General features: G+C 37.0%; 2 protein-coding genes and 1 pseudogene across 2 annotated transcripts in view; all 3 read left to right on the forward strand.

Annotated features, from left to right (window-relative positions):
• Positions 1-21,739, forward strand: part of LOC127438050 (zinc finger protein 234-like) — a 173,643-nt pseudogene that overhangs the window by 58,013 nt on the left and 93,891 nt on the right.
• The window catches only part of LOC127438602 (gastrula zinc finger protein XlCGF26.1-like), an 85,077-nt gene that overhangs the window by 5,663 nt on the left and 57,675 nt on the right, over positions 1-21,739 (forward strand). The window contains exon 3 of the mRNA XM_051694302.1: positions 3,157-5,486. Coding sequence (XP_051550262.1) covers positions 3,157-5,030 — 1,874 coding nt within the window. The 3' untranslated portion in view covers positions 5,031-5,486. The remainder of the gene's footprint in view (positions 1-3,156; positions 5,487-21,739) is intronic.
• Positions 1,714-20,540, forward strand: LOC127438603 (gastrula zinc finger protein XlCGF57.1-like). Its single transcript, XM_051694303.1, has 2 exons — positions 1,714-2,910; positions 19,003-20,540. The coding sequence occupies exon 2, from the start codon at positions 19,008-19,010 to the stop codon at positions 20,370-20,372; it is 1,365 nt and encodes a 454-aa protein (XP_051550263.1). The 5' UTR covers positions 1,714-2,910; positions 19,003-19,007; the 3' UTR covers positions 20,373-20,540.

The following is a 21,739-nucleotide window of genomic DNA, read 5'->3' on the forward strand; positions in this document are numbered from 1 at the left end:
ATTCCAGCCCGGCCCCGCCATCCTCGGCTCTACAATGGGTTATGTCTCCATCTTCTGATTGGCATCGCCAGCAGGTGGGTGTGTCCTTAAGACCAAGCCTATACAATCTTGAGGGGGTCCAATAGAATCGATGTAAAATCTTGAATTGCATAAGCATTCTTGCATGTCAAGATGCAGACTTGATGTATTTTAGAATCCTATTCCACACTCCCTCCTCCAATACCAAGTTTAAATCTTTCTCCCATAATCTCTTGATAGAAGTTAAAGCTCCATCCCCCAGACTCTTAATTAGCAGGGAGTAATACACTGATGCCTCATGACATTTCCAAATGCAGTAATCACCTCTCCCAGAGTATCTGCCGCTTTAGGGGGGTGTTGAACCAAATTTTCAAAGGATCTCAACACTCCGCACTCATACAGGTCACCGAGTGTTGTAACCCCCCTCACAATCCACTCTGACCAGCAGAAAGGGGACTTATTAATACATAACTTTGGGTTCATCCATATGCTCGAGGCAACATTTAAATAAATGTCTGAATTAAATACTCTGGACACTTTTTTCCATATCGAGTGCAAATGCATGATAACGGGGTGCAACTTATCTTCTCTGATTAGTTTGATAGAAAGGCTTTGCAGTGGCGAAATAGGGGCAAGAACTTCCTGTTCAATACAAAACCAGGGAGGGGCTCTGAGACCGAACACATAATAATAAAACAAAATCTTGGGTATGCCTTTGTCAGTCGGCCTATGCAGCTTACTGAAATGTGATCTGGGACGTTTCCCATTACAAATGAAGTGCTTCACTATGCAATCAAATTGCTTGAAATAATAGAGAGGGACATCTACAGGGAGAGATTGTAGCAGGTAGTTGAATTTTGGAATACAATTCATTTTAATTAACCTACCCAATCATCGATAAACGTAATGAAGCCCACCTGCACACATCGCTCGAAAACCTTTTAATTAAAGGGTCAAAATTAACTCTTAACTAAATCAGACAAATTTGCTGGGAATAAAACACCCAAATACTTAATGCCCTGTTTGGGCCACTGGAAGGCACCCGGCTGGAAAGCCGTTACTGGATAGTACGCTGTCAGAGTCAAAGCTTCGGATTTAGACCAATTGACCCTGTATCCTGAGAATTTAGAAAAGGAATTCATAATTCTGTGGAGGCAAGGCATAGATGTAGTTGGGTCGGAGACAAATAATAAAATATCATCTGCGTAAAACAGAAGCTTATGTGCCATACTTCTTGCCATCACCCCTGGAAAATCATCTTCCTTTCTTATCGCAGCTGCTAATGGTTCCAGAGCAAGACAGAACAATAATGGGGAAAGAGGGCAACCCTGCCGGGTGCCCATATCCAGAGCAAAATAATCTGAAATTAATCCATTTGTTTGTACCACCACTACCAGGTGTCTATAAAGCAACTTAATCCATCCAATAAACATACTCCCTAACCCATACATTTCCAAAATCTTAAAAAGATAATCCCATTCTACCATATTAAAAGCCTTTTCGGCATCAAGTGAGATGGCAGCGACCAGATTCTGTTCATTCGCCACGGACCACATGATATTGATGAAATGCCTAATGTTATCAGAAGAGCTGCAGCCCTGAATAAACTCCACCTGATATATATATATATATATAAGATGTCATAACTTTACTTAATCAATTAGCCAAAATTTTTGACAATATTTTAACATCCAGCTGGATCAGGGAAATTGGACGGTAACTCTTACACTCGCTTGGATCTTTCCATTCTTTAATGATTCCGTATAAACTTCTAGCAAAAGTGGAGCCAGTTCTGTAGCATAAGATCTAAAAAAAACTCAGCGGCAAAGCCATCTGGCCCCGGATAACCTCGCCAAACTCCTCCAAGTTTATCTCAGAATCAAGAGAATTTTTTTGCTCAGTCGAGCAAAGTCAGGTCAGGTCCACTCGGCTGCAAAATGAGTATCACACAATGACTTACTCCACTGACTTTATGAAGGACAATGCTTGCTGTGGGCATATAAATATTTTGTGGCCATCCTTAGCATCTATTCTCAGTTTGGCCGGGAACATCGTTGCAAACACGACCTTCCATTGATGTAAGAGTTTCTTGCATTCCCTGAATTGATCACACCCCTCTCCTGTCTAATTCTCAAAGCCTGGGAACAAGAAAATTCTGTGGTTCTTCCAAGAAAGCCCTCCTTTACTCCCCGCCTTGTGCAACACGTGATCCCCATCGGATGATCTCAGAAATTTGGCCAGAATTGATCGGGGCCTGTCTCCCGCCACGGATCTCAGAGCCAGATCTCTGTGAGTTCGCCCAACCCCCAGCCCATGGCCTGTTATGTCGAGCAGACCCAGAAAGAGCCTGTCCAGAAATTCTACCATATTCTGACCCTCTGCTCATTCAGGAACTCCCAACAATTCGGATGCTGCTCCACCAGTCACAACTTCCCAAATGCGCTCAAAGTCCACCTTGGTCGGCAGCAGTTTAGCAGCCAGTTTCCTCTCCGATGACTCCAGACAATCGATCCACCAATCAAAACATCCGCCACTCTTGCAACCATCTCAGTGAATTTCGTCTTCATGGCAGTGATCGATTGACGCATCACAGTAAGATCCTCCAAGTCAGCAACGACCCTCTTCAGCATTGCTGACATGCTCAACAGTTGACACTGAAGCTCTTTCACCTCAGCGGCCAAACCGAGCTTTAGCCTGAGCACGCAACCATCCCCCAATGTCTCCAGAGCCTGAGGATTCCGAATTCCCCGACATATTGCCTTCCTAGGACAGTTAAAAATCAGGGTGTATCAAGTCTCACCGGTCTATGACACAAAAAGAGGCACAACTAGCAGAGTGCGCAGAGCTCGCCGTTCACACATCCGAACCTCGCATGGCGCCACGCGACTCTCGGTTGGTGTTCATTCTTGATTCTTCATTAATGATTCTGAGATACATTAAGGTTTCATATTTGGTGGTTGTTATCTGAGCTGTCAAATAACAAATAACCAGATTTGATATTAAAATAACAGGATTAACCTTTAGCACATCATCAATAGTATGAAAGTAGATACTTGAATCTGTTGTTGCACTTTTCTGTATTTGCACATTTGTCTCCATTTAAATTGAATTTTTTATGATTTCTTATGTTCATTGTAGACCTGATGGAAGTGAAGGAGGAAAGTCAAGAGCTGGAAATACTTTCACAGACTGAAAACAAGTTCATACAGAAAAATACTGACAGAGCAGAAGCCAAAAAGTCTTTCACCTGCAGTCAGTGTGAAAAGAGTTTCACACATAAAGAAGCTCTTAAGAGCCACATGAGAATGCACACTGGAGAAAAACCTTTTGCATGTTATGAGTGTGGAAAGAGTTGCACACGTAAAAAAGACTTTAATCGCCACATGAGAATTCATACTGGAGACAAACCGTACACCTGTGATCAGTGTGGAAAGAGTTTCACACGTAAAGATAGCTTTAAGATGCACATAAGAATTCACGCTGAAAAGAAGCCATACACATGTGATCAGTGTGGAAAGAGTTTTGCACAAAAACAATCCCTTACGTTTCACATGAGAATCCACACTGGAGAGAAGCCGCACACATGTGATCAGTGTGGAAAGAGTTTCACACAAAAACAAACCCTTACGTTTCACATGAGTGTTCACACTGGAGAGAAGCTGTACACATGTGATAAGTGTGGAAAGAGTTTCACACGTAAAGAAAGCTTTAAGACGCACATAAGAATTCATACTGGAGAGAAACCCCACACGTGTGATCAGTGTGGAAAGAATTTCACATGTAAAGCAGTCCTTAAGAAACACATAATAATTCACGCTGAAAAGAAGCCGTACACATGTGATAAATGTGGAAAGAGTTTTGCACAAAAAGTAGGACTCGATGGACACATGAGAATCCACACTGGAGAGAAGCCGTTCACATGTGATCAGTGTGGAAAGAGTTTCACATGTAAAGAAAGCTTTAAGATGCACATAAGAATTCATACTGGAGAGAAACCCCACACGTGTGATCAGTGTGGAAAGAGTTTCACATGTAAAGCAGTCCTTAAGAAACACATAATAATTCACGCTGAAAAGAAGCCCTACACATGTGATAAATGTGGAAAGAGTTTTGCACAAAAAGTAGGACTCGATGGACACATGAGAATCCACACTGGAGAGAAGCCGTTCACATGTGATCTGTGTGGAAAGAGTTTCACACGTAAAGAAAGCTTTAAGATGCACATAAGAATTCATACTGGAGAGAAACCCCACACATGCGATCAGTGTGGAAAGAGTTTCACATGTAAAAAAATCCTTAAGAACCACATAATAATTCATGCTGAAAAGAAACCATACACATGTGATCAGTGTGGAAATAGTTTTGGACAAAAAGTAGCACTTGATGGACACATGAGAATTCACACTGGAGAGAAGCCGTACACGTGTGATCAGTGTGGAAAGAGTTTTGCACAAAAAGTAGCACTCGATGGACACATGAGAATCCACACTGGAGAGAAACCGTACACATGTGATCAGTGTGGAAAGAGTTTCACATGGTCAAAATGTCTCCGTGATCATTTGCTCTCTCACACTGGAGAAAGACCATTTAACTGCGATCAGTGTGGTAAATATTTTAGAGTGGAATCAGCCCTGAAGCAACACATGAAAGTTCATACAAAGGAGAAGCCATATGTGTGTTCTGATTGTGGAAAGAGTTTTGCACGAGTGGACCGTTTGAAACAGCACCAGAAAACACACACCGGTGTGAAAGACCATGTGTGCTTTCAGTGTGAAAAGACTTTTACCACAGCTGGTAGATTGAAAGAGCACCAGAGAATTCACACTGGAGAAAAACCTTACAAGTGTTCACACTGTGACAAGAGATTCACTCTGTCGTCTTACCTGAAAAGACATGAGAAGATCCACACTAGAGAGAAACCGCACCACTGCCCTCCATGTGGGAAGAGTTTCATCCAATCAAGTCATCTACAGAGTCATATGAAAAAGCTTCATCCACAGTTCTCAGGGTGAACACTTGTTCATCATGTGGATTTAAATCAGGTTTTTGTTCTTGCCAGTATTTCTACTGTATGAATTGTTCAAGCTGTGACATGTAATTTAATGTGTTGTGTTGTTTCATTTATTCCTTTAATGTGTTGTATAGAGTGTGCTGCTGATTCTACATGAAATTATGAGAAATGAAATATTCTGCAAAATCTAGTTTTAACTTTTTCAGATGTTTTTCAATGCAGTTAATTTGTTAAAACATTGTGTAATGTTTGTATTATGTGTATAATGTGTAGACTCAAAGGTACACTAATTAAAATGTTCCACATTAAAAACAGTTTTAGTACTTTTGGATGTTGCATTTGCATGTGTGGGGTTAAAGACAATATGAGAAGAAAAAAAATTCCAAATGTTAGTAAAGAAAACGCTGCTGTCACAAAATAGTTCAGACGAGTACATGCTGTCACTTTATTTTAAGAGGTAAATATTCATGATTTAAATGTTTTGTAGTTTAGTTATTGACAGTATGGGGAACATCGTTTGATATAAAGGCCTGTTAGATTTGTTTCATGTGGGATAAATAAAAGTCTTGACGATGTTTCAGTCACTGTCTGTTCATCACCAGCAGGTGTCGCTGTTCACACACTTTTTAATTTATCATTCACGACAATGAATGAATACAAGCGTCCTGCTGACTGTATACCGCCTATTTGTTTGTAAAAATTGACTTGTTTCATAAACTCTTTCTTAGCAAATAATTTGGCCATTTTGCATAAAAAATAAAACATTTAGGTTCATATAATTTCCACAGAATAATGTCAGGTCTCTTCTAATTATTCTGAAAGTCGTGTTTCATTAGTGTCAATAGCCCAACAGAAATAAAAGGCCCATCAGGCTGAAAAGCCTCTTTATTTCATGCCAATAGTTCACTGTTTTCACCTAATTCATCATGGTAATGTATTGAGATCATCTGTAAATTGCCACAGAAACACATTTCATTTGTGCGAATAGACTGAGGTAAAATACAGCGTCACCAATTTTGATATCTAGGAGGTATAAATCTCCTCACAGTATTTATTTGTACATTTGATTTGTCTGCACATTTTTATTCTTCTATTTATTCTCTTACAAAAAAAAAAAAAAAAAATACAGAAAATATAGTTATAACGGTTTAATCAGCCCTAAAAGTTTACTATTTATGTATAAAGTAATTATAATACAGTGTTTTTCCAAACAGCATCATTTACAGTAAAATCAGAGGAACCCCATTCAGACTGATAAATCATCTACACTGTCTCTCTGGAGAAAAGTCAATAAAACTGAGACATTTTAATGTGATATGAGATTTAAAGTTAAGGATGGTTTGATCAACACAGTGTACTGTCGCTTTAAGAGGCTCGTTCTCTCCTCTCGGATTTGGCGGGAAGAAAAAGAAAAGAAAAGGAGGGGTTGTCTGAAATCTCTCAGAGTGGATGATGTTTTCTCTTTTGTCAACAGGACTCCGTTCTTCTTACATGGATTACTGATTTATCTGGATTTCATCTTCAACATTTGACCCGATCCTGGACTGTGACGTTCTTCATAGATCATCTGACTTTCAGAACAGGTTTGTAAATTCATTTATTTAACATAATCGGGATTCAATCGCGCTTTTATAAGAAGATAGACTACTGGAAGTCATATATCACAGATCACATGTTCAAGATTTGTTTGTTATTCTTATGGCGATTACTAATTTAGAAAAATATAGAATAAATGAATTAATGTTAAATAGTTAATAATTGTAAATTTAAATTAAATTACTTATTTTTTGTTGGGCATCTTCTTGCCATATTCTATATGTGAGCTACAAATCCAGAACAAGCTGATAACTCCTGAATTACTTTATTGCATGAAAAACAAAAGTGTTATTCATTTTGAATAAATTATAGACAGAGATTGAAGGACTATGTTGTCTTTACTGTTATGATAATAGACTCATTTAAACTCCTAAACTTTTACACACAACGGACAGAAAATATGTTGTAAATAAAAACTTCTGATGCATTGGGAGCAGATCTAAATGGAGTGCTGTAACTTCACAGTTTTCATGATTATTTAATTGCAGCAGCTGAAATTGAGAACTCGATTATTGTTTATTAATTATGCAGTCCTAATAGCAGAGTAAACTTCTATAGTGGTGAATGGGAGCCACTGCAAATATAATTCTTACGTCCCCATTGCTGCAACAGTTAAAGGAAAAAACCCACAATAACATTTCCACGACTCTCCAAAAGAGGAAAATGATAGAGAGCGGTAAATTCTAACAGTCAAAAGAAAGGAAGATATCAAATAGTGATGTTTTGTTCATAAACGATTCAGTATTTTTGAACAGATCTTTTAAGTGAACAAATTGTTGTCGTTCACTTCCATCCCCTTACTCATATTTCTAGTTCACTGACATCTCTCCCATTTGAAGTCAATGAGCTCTAGTTTGAAGCGTGAGAATACTTTGGTGGATTTTCTTGCCTGTAAAGACTGACGATAGCACGAGCCAATAGTATTCTTGTGCGGACTGTAAAGGAGTATGTCATTGGTTTGACCAAGGGATGTTAATGATGAATCGATGACGATTATTCATCGTAAATTGATTAAGCTTATTGATCGTCGATTAATAAATTTAGCACAAATGCGTTCGGTAATCATGCCAGCATATGGAGAAAAGACTGTTTATAGTCATCCACCACTAGAGGGCGCACTGCACTTCCGCTTGCGCACTGCATGTCACGTTCTGTCTAAAACACAAAAGTGTATCCGTAACTTTCTTACTTGTAAAGATGAAGCGGGCTCAATGTAATGACAGAACGTTTCTCTATAAATGAACATTATGTTTATGGCATACAAGATAGATAATTATCTACAACATGAGAGTTTATTAAAACTCGAATATACATATATATCTTCTAATAAGTTGTTATTATTAACTGTAATACATTAAAAGTAAATTAAAAAAAATCACTTATTCATACTAAACAGCCTGATTGTACAGTATTAAAATACTATGAACTGAAAATATATTCAGAGGAAATAATGCTCAGATTTTTTAAGTGTATGTATTTAAATGATAGTTAAACAGTGGGCTACATGCACATACTTTGGTGGCTGTTTCATGTTTTCACGTTTCTTTCTACAGAAAGGAATTTTTCTCTTATGTTGAGAAAATCGGAGAGGTTTTCATTAGAACGGTTGGACAATCGAACATCAAACTTTGTATAAATAATCTTTGATTGAAGAAAAATATGCATCTTGTATTTTTTGAGATTCAAGATGTACACCACTAACAGTTTATAATTTTTATTTTTAATGATTAATCAGTTGTTATTCATTAACATTAACAATTGTCAATTAAGGATGTTTTTTATTTTTTAATTTGTAATTCTAATTTGACCCACTGAACGAATCCGTTCTTCACTGAAGCAGTCAGTCGTTCATTTGATTCAGAACGAGTTCTCGAACAAATTAAATATACTGATACACTCGATCACAAACTAAATGAATCGGTCATTAAACAGGAAGCTCTGCTGCAACCGCATGGATGATTTTTCTGATTGGTTATAAAGAGCATTTTATACAGTATATTTTCATTATATTAAGTATGCACTAAAACAATCATACTCTAATAAACTGATAAATGCTGTGAATTTTCCCATCAGTCTACAAGAAAAGATCTGCATCCAAACAAACCGAACAACTAAAATCAGTAACGATGGAGTTTGTGAAAGAGGAGAGTGAGATCATGAGTGATCCAGAAGTCTCCAGAATTAAACATGAAGATACTGAGGAACTAATAGGTTGGTGTTCATTCTTGATTCTTCATTAATGATTCTGAGATACATTAAGGTCTCATATTTGGTGGTTGTTATCTGAGCTGTCAAATAACAAATAACCAGATTTGATATTAAAATAACAGGATTAACCTTTAGCACATCAACAATAGTATGAAAGTAGATAATTGAGACTGTTGCTTCACTTTTCTGTATTTGCACATTTGTCTCCATTTGAATTACATTTTTGATGATTTCATATGTTCATTGTAGATCTGATGGAAGTGAAGGAGGAAAGTAAACAGCTGGAAATACTTTCACAGACTGAAAACAAGTTCACACAGAAAAATACAGATGGAGCAAAAGCCAAAAAGTCTTTCACCTGCAGTCAGTGTGGAAAGAGTTTCATACGTACAGGACGCCTTGAGGTTCACATGAGAGTTCACACTGGAGAGAACCCGTACACATGTGATCAGTGTGGAAAGAGATTCAGACTTAAAGAAAGCTTTAAGATGCACATGAGATTTCATACTGGAGAGAAACCGTACACGTGTGATCAGTGTGGAAAGAGTTTCACATGTAAAGCAGTCCTTAAGAAACACGTAATAATTCACGCTGAAAAGAAGCCGTACACATGTGATCAGTGTGGAAATAGTTTTGCACAAAAAGGAGCACTCGATGGACACATGAGTTTCCACACTGGAGAGAAGCCATACACATGTGATCAGTGTGGAAAGAGTTTCACATATAAAGCAAATCTTAAGAAACATAAAATAATTCATGCTGAAAAGAAACCGTACACATGTGATCAATGTGGAAAGAGTTTTGCAGAAAAACTATCCCTTACGATTCACATGAGAATGCACACTGGAGAGAAGCCTTACAAATGTGATCAGTGTGGAAAGAGTTTCACATGTAAAAAAGTCCTTAATAAACACATAATAATTCATGCTGAAAAGAAGCTGAACACATGTTATCAGTGTGGAAAGAGTTTTGCACAAAAACAATCCCTTACGATTCACATGAGAATCCACACTGGAGAGAAGCCGTACACATGTGATCAGTGTGGAAAGAGTTTCATTTATAAAGATAACTTTAAGATGCACATAAGAATTCATACTGGAGAGAAACCCCACACGTGTGATCAGTGTGGAAAAAGTTTCACATGTAAAAAAATCCTTAAGAACCACATAATAATTCATGCTGAAAAGAAGCCGTACACATGTGATCAATGTGGAAAGAGTTTTTCACAAAAATATTCCCTTACGATTCACATGAGAATCCACACTGGAGAGAAGCTGCACACATGTGATCAGTGTGGAAAGAGTTTCATACGAAAAGAATCCCTTACGATTCACACGAGAATGCACACTGGAGAGAAGCCTTACACATGTGATCAGTGTGGAAAAAGTTTCACATGTAAAAAAATCCTTAATAAACACATAATAATTCACGCTGAAAAGAAGCCGTACACATGTGATCAGTGTGGAAAGAGTTTTGCACAAAAAGCAGCATTCGATGGACACATGAGAATCCACACTGGAGAGAAGCCGTACACGTGTGATCAGTGTGGAAAGAGTTTTGTTCTATCAAAATATCTCCGTGATCATCTGCTCTCTCACACTGGAGAAAGACCATTTAACTGCGATCAGTGTGGTAAAAATTTTAGAGTAGAATCAGCCCTGAAGCGACACCTGAAAGTTCATACAAATGTTGGGCCTCATGTATTCAGATAGAAGACAAAGGCAGGCCTAACACAGTCGTAAAATTTAACTCAGGCCCCCACACACCACGTCGTAAATCTTACTGATAAAAACCGCGCCAAAATCAAACAGAGAGAGTCCAAAACAGACTACAAATCCCATGAAGCCTTGCTCACTAAAGGATTGAACTCTCAACTCCTATTGGATGAGGCACACAACAGAACGCACCTCAAACCATGACATCATCAGGAGTAGAAATACCTCTGAAATGCTTCCGGGATTTGCTTCCAGCAACTTTGTTCACCGAGTATAGACGTAGCTCATCGCTGCTCTCAGGTGCAACCTCGCGGCACAAGGAAGTAACATCCGACATGAAACTGTGGCCATACAATCTCCATCTCGCTGGATGAGTTGAGATTACTCTGTGTTCCACCGAACACTCTAACAGATCCGAAGGAGACCGCCGAGCAATCCGCATCTTCATCCGTTTGCCTGCAGAAGTGAAGAGATTAAAGATTTCTCTTCCATCTTCAATCAAGTCGACATTTCTGAAGTTCTCCGCCAGCCTGCCGAGAATCAGTAGCCGTACCGCCGACAGAGCGAGGAAACGGCCTCCCGTCATCACCCGAGCCTCAAGGAACCGGGTCTGAGTTAAAGGACGGAGGAAAACACATTCTACCTGTGTCCTCATGTGATTCAAGTAAGAGGTTTACGTCTGGGCAGAGATAGAATATTATAGTGTGTTATTCTTGTGTTTCAAGGTTTTTTTGCTTATACAGTTTACGGACCGCCATGTCCGCTCATTATTAATACTCAGGGTATTAATTATCACAAATTTGTTTTGCTGTATTGTGGTCCAACCAAATTGGACTGTTGTGCATTTTCGCCATCGCAGGTGAGACCGGCAAACTGAGTTTAACCATTAAAGAATCAAAGAACGCGGGACTGTTTACGAGCCGTCCACCGCGTCTCTGAGCGATAAACTAACAGCTGCTTTCTCTCCCACGATCGCGAAATCGGCTTTAGGGCCGTCACTTTATCCTCCCTCTCTCTCTCTCTCTCTCGTACTAACCACACACACACACACACCTTATGTGTTATAGGATTATTTTAGTTTCCATATCTAATCATATCACTGTTTAGTTTGTAGTTGTAAGTCGGAAGTTTATTGACTGCATTGTATTAATTATTAATTGATATTACTGCATAAATAAACTTTGTTTATATTACAAAGAGAAGTGTTTTGGTTTGTTTTGCATACACCTGTGTCATGCTGACGGGATGTCAGTGCTCAGATTCAAGCCTTCATTCGTTTTTTTTTTTCCCGAAAATCGATTTTCTTCGGATGTCGATTTTCCTAAGAAAACAATCTAATATTGAGACTGTTATACTAACTGGTTATTAGTCCCTGATTTCAGGGTGGTGCCCCGTCAATGTTAATCCTTATTAATATTCTATTGATTTTTGATAATTGATAATTATCTTTTTGATGATTGTTGAATTTGAATGATCAATAAACTAGTGTTCATTTTAATGTTTCATCGATGTTAACAATTGATGATTATCTTTGATAATTGTTGATTTAAAGGATTAGAAAAAGCTAACATTGATTCTCATCAATGTTCTATTGATTTTAATAATTAATAATTATCTTTGATAATTATTAATTATTGCTAATAACCAAACCCGCTCCTAAATGTAGCGCACTACATTTACTGGAGCCCCATATGAGGTTTTAATGAGTTAGATTCAATTAATTAATTTAAATATTAATTAATAACTAAATAAATATTTATTAATTATTTCTGATAGTAACACTGATCTAAACAACCAGTAAAGCCCTACACAAAGGAGAAGCCATATGTATGTTCTGATTGTGGAAAGAGTTTTGCACGATTTGATGATTTGAAACAGCACCAGAAAACACACACCGGTGTGAAAGACCATGTGTGCTTTCAGTGTGAAAAGACTTTTACCACAGCTGGTAGATTGAAAGAGCACCAGAGAATTCACACTGGAGAAAAACCTTACAAGTGTTCACACTGTGACAAGAGATTCACTCTGTCGTCTTACCTGAAAAGACATGAGAAGATCCACACTGGAGAGAAACCGTACCACTGCCCTCCATGTGGGAAGAGTTTCAATCAATCAAGTCATCTACAGAGTCATATGAAAAAGCTTTGTAAAAAAGAGGATAATTTTCTGTCCGTTCCGGAGCGGAACTTCAATAAATTGCCCTTGAAGGTCTTTGCGTTGTTCTGTATTTTCTGAGCACTGAAGTAAATCAGTTATTGTTAATTCACACATTTGATTCTGTTATTCATTTTATCTGACTCCAATTTTATATTAATCTGACTCCAATTTTAAGTTGACCTCTAATTTATATTTAAGCTCTAATTAATTTCTGATCATTCTTTTAATTTAACATTTTTAGGTTATTGATTACTCTAAATCCTCTTCTATTCATTGTCCTTTTGATCTTTGGAGACTTACGCCGGCCGTTATTAAATTACGTAAACCTCCCGAAAATGGATAGCCAGTTCCGTTCTTAGTCAGCGGTTGTAGGGTTAACTAATATCGTCTGGTTTGGCTTTTCTCATAACCAGACGATATTGCTGCTTAGTCACGTACATACAACTTGCTAAGACGGGCGGTGAGCAGTGACAGAGTCTTTAAATGGCTTTCTCCTACCCGGTTGTCCAGAGTGGTTTCTCCTATATTAAAGCTCCAGTATGGTCTACCCTGGTCTAATGAAATTCAAATCCTACCCGGTTGTCCTACCCGGTTGTCCTACCCGGTTGTCCTGAGTGGTTTAAATTCAAACTGAGAGTCTTTAAATGGCTTCCTCCTATATTAAAGCTCCAGTAATGATTTCAGAGGAATTCAGAATAAATCAAATAATAACAATTTATTTGTCAGGTAGGATATAAAACATTGTTGCAGAAATTCAAATCTAAGCCAATTTCACATGATCAGAATAAACAAGCATTACTAAAAATAAATGACAAGTCAAAGAAACAAAACTCTGACAAAACTACATGCAGCGGTACAGCATGGGAGATCTGTATACAGATCCCCAGAGCTTCATGCCAACTTTCCTTAAACATCTAGACAGAATAAACATTGTGTACCAAATGGTATTATCCTTTGAACAATGAGGATTTGGGGGTGAATGGGTTCTTGACTTCCTGGGGTTTAACCTTGTTAACATATAGGAGATCATTTCAATTGTAGGTCAAGGAGGGGGAGACACCTCCAGAATTATGCAGTATTTGGCAAAGACCTTATAACTTTGTTACCATTAGTTTTATCAGCATGGGAAAGAGACCACTATACCAGTCGCACAGAGACCTCTTAAATGATATCAAACACATACAGTTGCATTCTTTGTTTTCATGGTATTTGTTATATTATTACATATAAATCTTGTGTTTTTGTGTTGGTCCAGAGCTGATGAAGGGGAGAAGGGGGGGCAGCAAGGTGATTTGCAATTTATCACACTGTGGTGATATTCAGGTGTAGATTTCAGCTTTTGTGAGAGAGTTCTATGACGTTGGTTCTTGCAGAGTTCTTTGACTTTTACCAGAAATGGTGCCTTTTGGTTGTAGACATTCTGGTGCCAGCCTTACATCTTCATCCACAGTTCTCAGGGTGAACACTTGTTCATCGTGTGGATTTAAATCAGGTTTTTGTTCTTGCCAGTATTTCTACTGTATGAAATGTTCAAGCTGGGACATGTAATTTAATGTGTTGTGTTGTTTCATTTATTCCTTTAATGTGTTGTATAGAGTGTGCTGCTGATTCTACATGAAATTATGAGAAATGAAATATTCTGCAAAATCTAGTTTTAACTTCTTCAGATGTTTTTCAATGCAATTAATTTGTTAAAACGTTGTGTAATGTTTGTATTATGTGTATAATGTGTAGACTCAAAGGTACACTAATTAAAATGCTCCATATTAAAAACAGTTTTAGTACTTTTGGATGTTGCATTTGCATGTGTGGGGTTAAAGACAATATGAGAAGAAATAAAATTCCAAATGTTAGTAAAGAAAACGCTGCTGTCACAAAATAGTTCAGACAAGTACATGCTGTCACTTTATTTTAAGAGGTAAATATTCATGATTTAAATGTTTTGTAGTTTAGTTATTAACAGTATGGGGAACATCGTTTGATATAAAGGCCTGTTAGATTTGTTTCATGTGGGATAAATAAAAGTCTTGATGATGTTTCAGTCACTGTCTGTTCATCACCAGCAGGTGTCGCTGTTCACACACTTTTTAATTTATCATTCACGACAATGAATGAATACAAGCGTCCTGCTGACTGTATACCGCCTATTTGTTTGTAAAAATTGAGTTGATATGACTTGTTTCAGAAAATAATTTGGTTAATTTGCATAAAAAATAAAACATTTAGGTTAATTTAATTTCCACAGAATAAAGTCAGGTCTCTTCTAATTATTCTGAAAGTCGTGTTTCATTAGTGTCAATAGCCCAACAGAAATAAAAGGCCCATCAGGCTGAAAAGCCTCTTTATTTCATGCCAATAGTTCACTGTTTTCACCTAATTCATCATGGTAATGTATTGAGATCATCTGTAAATTGCCACAGAAACACATTTCATTTGTGCGAATAGACTGAGGTAAAATACAGCGTCACCAATTTTGATATCTAGGAGGTATAAATCTCCTCACAGTATTTATTTGTACATTTGATTTGTCTGCACCTTTTTTTTCTCTTACAAAAAAAAAAAAAAAAAAAAACAGAAAATGTAGTTATAACGGTTTAATCAGCCCTAAAAGTTTACTATTTATTTATAAAGTAATTATAATACAGTGTTTTTCCAAACAGCATCATTTACAGTAAAATCAGAGGAACCCCATACAGACTGATAAATCATCTACACTGTCTCTCTGGAGAAAAGTCAATAAAACTGAGACATTTTAATGTGATATGAGATTTAAAGTTAAGGATGGTTTGATCAACACAGTGTACTGTCGCTTTAAGAGGCTCGTTCTCTCCTCTCGGATTTGGCGGGAAGAAAAAGAAAAGAAAAGGAGGGGTTGTCTGAAATCTCTCAGAGTGGATGATGTTTTCTCTTTTGTCAACAGGACTCCGTTCTTCTTACATGGATTACTGATTTATCTGGATTTCATCTTCAACATTTGACCCGATCCTGGACTGTGACGTTCTTCATAGATCATCTGACTTTCAGAACAGGTTTGTAAATTCATTTATTTAACATAATCGGGATTCAATCGCGCTTTTATAAGAAGATAGACTACTGAAAGTCATATATGACAGATCATTTTTTATGTAGGAATGTTGTGTCATAGATGCACTTTTATCATTGTTATTATGTCACATATTCTGTTAATACTGAATATGGATCATATTTTCAGGTTTTGAATGCAGCAGTAAACTATAGCAGGTACGACTGCACGATTATGACAAAAATCATAATTGTTGATGAATTCTCTTGTTATTCTAATGACAAACATACATTTAGAATAATATACATTAGATGAATGAATTATAAAAAGTTAATAATAATTGTAAATTTAAATACTTATTTTGTGTGTGGCATCTTAGTATATTTTATATGTGAGCTACAAATCCAAAACCAGCTGATAACTGTTCCTGAATTACTTTATTGCTTGAACAAAAGAGTAAAGAAAAACTTATAGACAGAAAGTGAAGGACTATGTTGTCTTTACTGTTATGATAATAGACTCATTTAAACTCCTAAACTTTTACACACAACGGACAGAAAATATGTTGTAAATAAAAACTTCTGATGCAATGGGAGCAGATCTAAATGGAGTGCTGTAACTTGACAGTTTTCATGATTTCTGAATTGCAGCAGCTGAAATTGAGAACTCGATTATTGTTTATTAATTATGCAGTCCTAATAGCAGAGTAAACTTCTATAGTGGTGAATGGGAGCCACTGCAAATATAATTCTTACGTCCCCATTGCTGCAACAGTTAAAGGAAAAAACCCACAATAACATTTCCACGACTCTCCAAAAGAGGAAAATGATAGAGAGCGGTAAATTCTAACAGTCAAAAGAAAGTAAGATGCCAAATAGTGATGTTTTGTTCATAAACGATTCAGTATTTTTGAACAGATCTTTTAAGTGAACAAATCGTTGTCGTTCACTTCCATCCCCTGACTCATATTTCTAGTTCACTGACATCTCTCCCATTTGAAGTCAATGAGCTCTAGTTTGAAGCGTGAGAATACTTTGGTGGATTTTCTTGCCTGTAAAGACTGACGATAGCACGAGCCAATAGTATTCTTGTGCGGACTGTAAAGGAGTATATCATTGGTTTGACCAAGGGATGTTAATGATGACTCGATCACAGATTATTTGGCGTAAATTAAGCTTATTGATCGATTAATCATGCAAAGAAGGTTTAAACCATCATCCACCACTAGAGGGCGCACTGCACTTCCGCGTGCGCACTGCATGTCACGTTCTGTCTAAAACACAAAAGTGTATCCGTAACTTTCTTACTTGTAAAGATGAAGTGGGCTCAATGTAATGACAGAACGTTTCTCTATAAATTAACATTACGTTTATGGCATACACCATGATAGTGTAACATGACAACAAGCAGTGTTGATCCGCCGGTTAATATCTACAACACGAGAGTTTTAATAAACTCAAATATATATATATATATATATATATATATATATATATATATATATCTTCTAATTTAAATAATTTAATAAAGTATTTAAATGATAGTTAAACAGTGGGCTACATGCACATACTTTGGTGGCTGTTTCATGTTTTCACGTTTCTTTCTACAGAAAGGAATTTTTCTCTTATGTTGAGAAAATTGGAGAGGTTTTCATTAGAACGGTTGGACAGTCGAACATCAAACTTTGTATAAATAAGCTTTGATTGAAGAAAAATATTTATCTTGTATTTTTTGAGTTTCAAGATGTACACCACTAACAGTTTATAATTTTTATTGTTAATGATTAATTAATTATTATTAATTAACGTTAACAATTGTCAATTAAGGATGTTTTTTAAATTTTTATTTGCAGTTCTAGTTTGACCCACTGAACGAATACGTTCTTCACTGAAGCAGTCAGTCGTTCATTTGATTTCAGAACGAGTTTGCGAACAAACTAAATATACTGATACACTCGATCACAAACTAAATGAATCGGTCATTAAACAGGAAGCTCTGCTGCATCCACATGGATGATTTTTCTGATTGGTTATAAAGAGCATTTTATACAGTATATTTTTATTATATTAACCCTTGTGCAAAAAAAAAAAAAAAAAAAAAAAGGTTACTCCGAGGTCTTTGGCGAACAAAAATGTCTGCGTCAAAAAGTGCCATAATCATGTTATATATTAATATTATATTCCACTTTCAGTGAGTTAATTGTTTTAAGCAACATCAGTCTTGATCATAACTACCAAATATTCATTCATTTTCAGGATTTTAACCCTTTAAATGCCAGTTTGTTTACATAATGCCACTGTTGTTTTTCTCTCTCACACACACACACAAATTTCTCAATACTCACATACAAAACACACTCTGACATAAATACCAACACACCCACACAATTTTAGCTGCATCATTTATTCAGTTGGCCTGCAGTGCTCTATAATACAGCAAACAGAAAATATGAAGAAAGCATGTATTTGCTCCATAGGCTAAACATGAGGAAAATGGCGCCATCTGGTGGAAAATATAAAATATGTCAATTTTAAAGCCAGGGCTCCGGAATGAAAGCATAATATCATAGAATTCATGATTTTATGCTTTAATGGCACTGGGATCAAATATTGCAGTTTCAATGGGGACATTTTTGTCCTGAAGGTCCTGTGTGTAACTATTTTGTGTACACAGTGTACTATAGATGTATTATAGGAACTGAGGTTGAAATATAAAAATTCCCCCAAATACGCATACATTTGGCAAAATTTATGCCATTGGCATTAACACAGCCAAAATGATCAAAAAAAACAAAAAATACAAAAATGTCCCGAAGGTCACACAAGAGTTAAGTATGCGCTAAAACAATCATACTCTAATAAACTGATAAATGCTGTGAATATTCCCATCAGTCTACAAGAAAAGATCTGCATCCAAACAAACCGAACAACTAAAATCAGTAACGATGGAGTTTGTGAAAGAGGAGAGTGAGATCATGAGTGATCCAGAAGTCTCCAGAATTAAACATGAAGATACTGAGGAACTAATAGGTTGGTGTTCATTCTTGATTCTTCATTAATGATTCTGAGATACATTAAGGTCTCATATTTGGTGGTTGTTATCTGAGCTGTCAAATAACAAATAACCAGATCTGATATTAAAATAACAGGATTAACCTTTAGCACATCAACAATATTATGAAAGTAGATCACTGAATCTGTTGCTTCACTTTTCTGTATTTGCACATTTGTCTCCATTTGAATTACATTTTTGATGATTTCATATGTTCATTGTAGACCTGATGGAAGTGAAGGAGGAAAGTCAAGAGCTGGAAATACTTTCACAGACTGAAAACAAGTTCAAACAGAAAAATACTGACAGAGCAGAAGCCAAAAACTCTTTCACCTGCAGTCAGTGTGGAAAGAGTTTCATATTTACAGGACACCTTGAGATTCACATGAGAATCCACACTGGAGAGAAACCGTACACATGTGATCAGTGTGGAAAGAGTTTTGCACATAAAAACAACTTTAAGACGCACAAAAGAATTCATACTGGAGTAAAGCCTTACACATGTGATAAGTGTGGAAATAGTTTTGCACAAAAACAGTCCCTTACGATTCACATGAGAGTTCACACTGGAGAGAAGCCTTACACATGTGATCAGTGTGGAAAGAGTTTTGCACAAAAAGGAGCACTCAATGGACACATGAGAGTTCACACTGGAGAGAAGCCGTACACATGTGATCAGTGTGGAAAGAGATTCAGATGTCGAAAAAGTCTTAAAAACCACATGAGAATACACACTGGAGAGAAGCCGCACACATGCGATCAGTGTGGAAAGAGTTTCACATGTAAAGCAATCCTTAAGAAACACATAATAATTCACACTGAAAAGAAACCATACACATGTGATAAGTGTGGAAGTAGTTTTGCACAAAAACATTCCCTTACTATTCACATGAGAATGCACACTGGAGAGAAGCCGCACACATGTGATCAGTGTGGAAAGAGTTTCACACAAAAACAATCCCTTACGATTCACAAGAGAGTTCACACTGGAGAGAAACCGTACACTTGCCATCAGTGTGGAAAGAGTTTTGCACAAAAAGGAGCACTCGATGGACACATGAGAGTTCACACTGGAGAGAAGCCACACACGTGTGATCAGTGTGGAAAGAGTTTCCCATGGTCAAAATGTCTCCACAATCATCTGCTCTCTCACACTGGAGAAAGACCATTTTACTGCGATCAGTGTGGTAAAAATTTTATTCTGGAATCAGCCCTGAAGCAACACCTGAAAGTTCATACAAAAGAAAAGCCATATGTGTGTTCTGATTGTGGAAAGAGTTTTGCAATGCGGAGCAGTTTGAAACAGCACCAGAAAACACACACCGGTGTGAAAGACCATGTATGCTTTCAGTGTGAAAAGACTTTTACTAGAGTCAGCCATTTGAAAGAGCACCAGAGGATTCACACTGGAGAAAAACCTTACAAGTGTTCACACTGTGACAAGAGATTCACTCTGACGTCTTACGTGAAAAGACATGAGAAGATCCACACTAGAGAGAAACCGTACCACTGCCCTCCATGTGGGAAGAGTTTCTACCAATCAAGTCATCTACAGACTCATATGAAAAAGCTTCATCCACAGTTCTCAGGGTGAACACTTGTTCATCGTGTGGATTTAAATCAGGTTTTTGTTCTTGCCAGTATTTCTACTGTATGAAATGTTCAAGCTGGGACGTGTAATTTAATGTGTTGTGTTGTTTCATTTATTCCTTTAATGTGTTGTATAGAGTGTGCTGCTGATTCAACGTGAAATTATGAGAAATGAAATATTCTGCAAAATCTAGTTTTAACTTCAGTGATTTTCAGTGAAGTTAATTTGTTAAAACATTGTACAATATTTGTATTATGTCTATAATGAGTAGACTCAAATACACTAATTAAAATGTTCCACATTAAAAACAGTTTTAGTACTTTTGGATGTTGCATTTGCATGTGTGGGGTTAAAGACAATATGAGAAGAAATACAATTCCAAATGTTACAATTACAAAATAGTTCAGATGAGTACATTGCTGTCACTTTGTTTTAAGAGGTAAATATTTAGTCTCCCTGAAAAGGGGAACATAGATAGTTTAAAGAACAGACACGACAGACAAACACTTAATGCGTTTCCCTCGATCTCTGTATTATAAGAGTGGGACCCCCCCCCCCCCCTTTTTTTATGTTCTCAACATCAATACCTCAGTAAAAAAGTACTATTTTCTCAAGCATACTCAGTATAGTGGTTACAGACTGGAACTCTTTTGATACATTCAACTGTCTCTTCAATCCAACATCAATATATCAATGCAATTCAACATATTGTGTATATTGGTTACAGACTGGAACTCTTTTGGTACACTCAGTTTTGTTTCAAGTCATTGTGGGTCTACTCAACTATCAAAAGAATATTGAACTTACATTCCATAAGAGCACACAGGCTGATGATAGTAAGGTTGCAACTGATTTGTCCACACTTGAGGTATGGTATGGAACGGTGTGCAGTAAGGCCATAACAAGAGGGGGACCCAATTTTACCATATCTAAAGATCTTTGGTGGTCTACGTTCCCTCTGTGGTCGCTTAGGCATAGGCTCCATTTCACTTCCATCACTGCTTCCCGAGAACTGTGGTATTTCCTCAACTGTGTCAGTTTCAACTAAATCCTCCCCTACACCAGGTGAGTTACTGGCTGGTGTATCCTGACTGAGACAATCATCATTCCTATTGAGCTCTGTTGTTTCTACTGCATGCCTTTCAAATTAGGGTGTTTCTTCACATTCAGCCACTTCCTGTGCTAGCTGGATGTCCATGAAATAATAGTCATCCTCATCATCGTCTTCTACCTATCCATCCAACTCTCTTCTGACTTTAGCTGGTCTGGCATCTTTTCTTTTTAGTTTTACAGGTGGGAGTTTCGAATGGTAAGTGATCACATGGTAATAAGAGGTTTCTGTGCATAACTCTTGATCTCCCTTTTCCATG

Source organism: Myxocyprinus asiaticus, chromosome 49 (genome assembly GCF_019703515.2).
Source record: "Myxocyprinus asiaticus isolate MX2 ecotype Aquarium Trade chromosome 49, UBuf_Myxa_2, whole genome shotgun sequence".
Lineage (NCBI taxonomy): Eukaryota > Metazoa > Chordata > Actinopteri > Cypriniformes > Catostomidae > Myxocyprinus > Myxocyprinus asiaticus.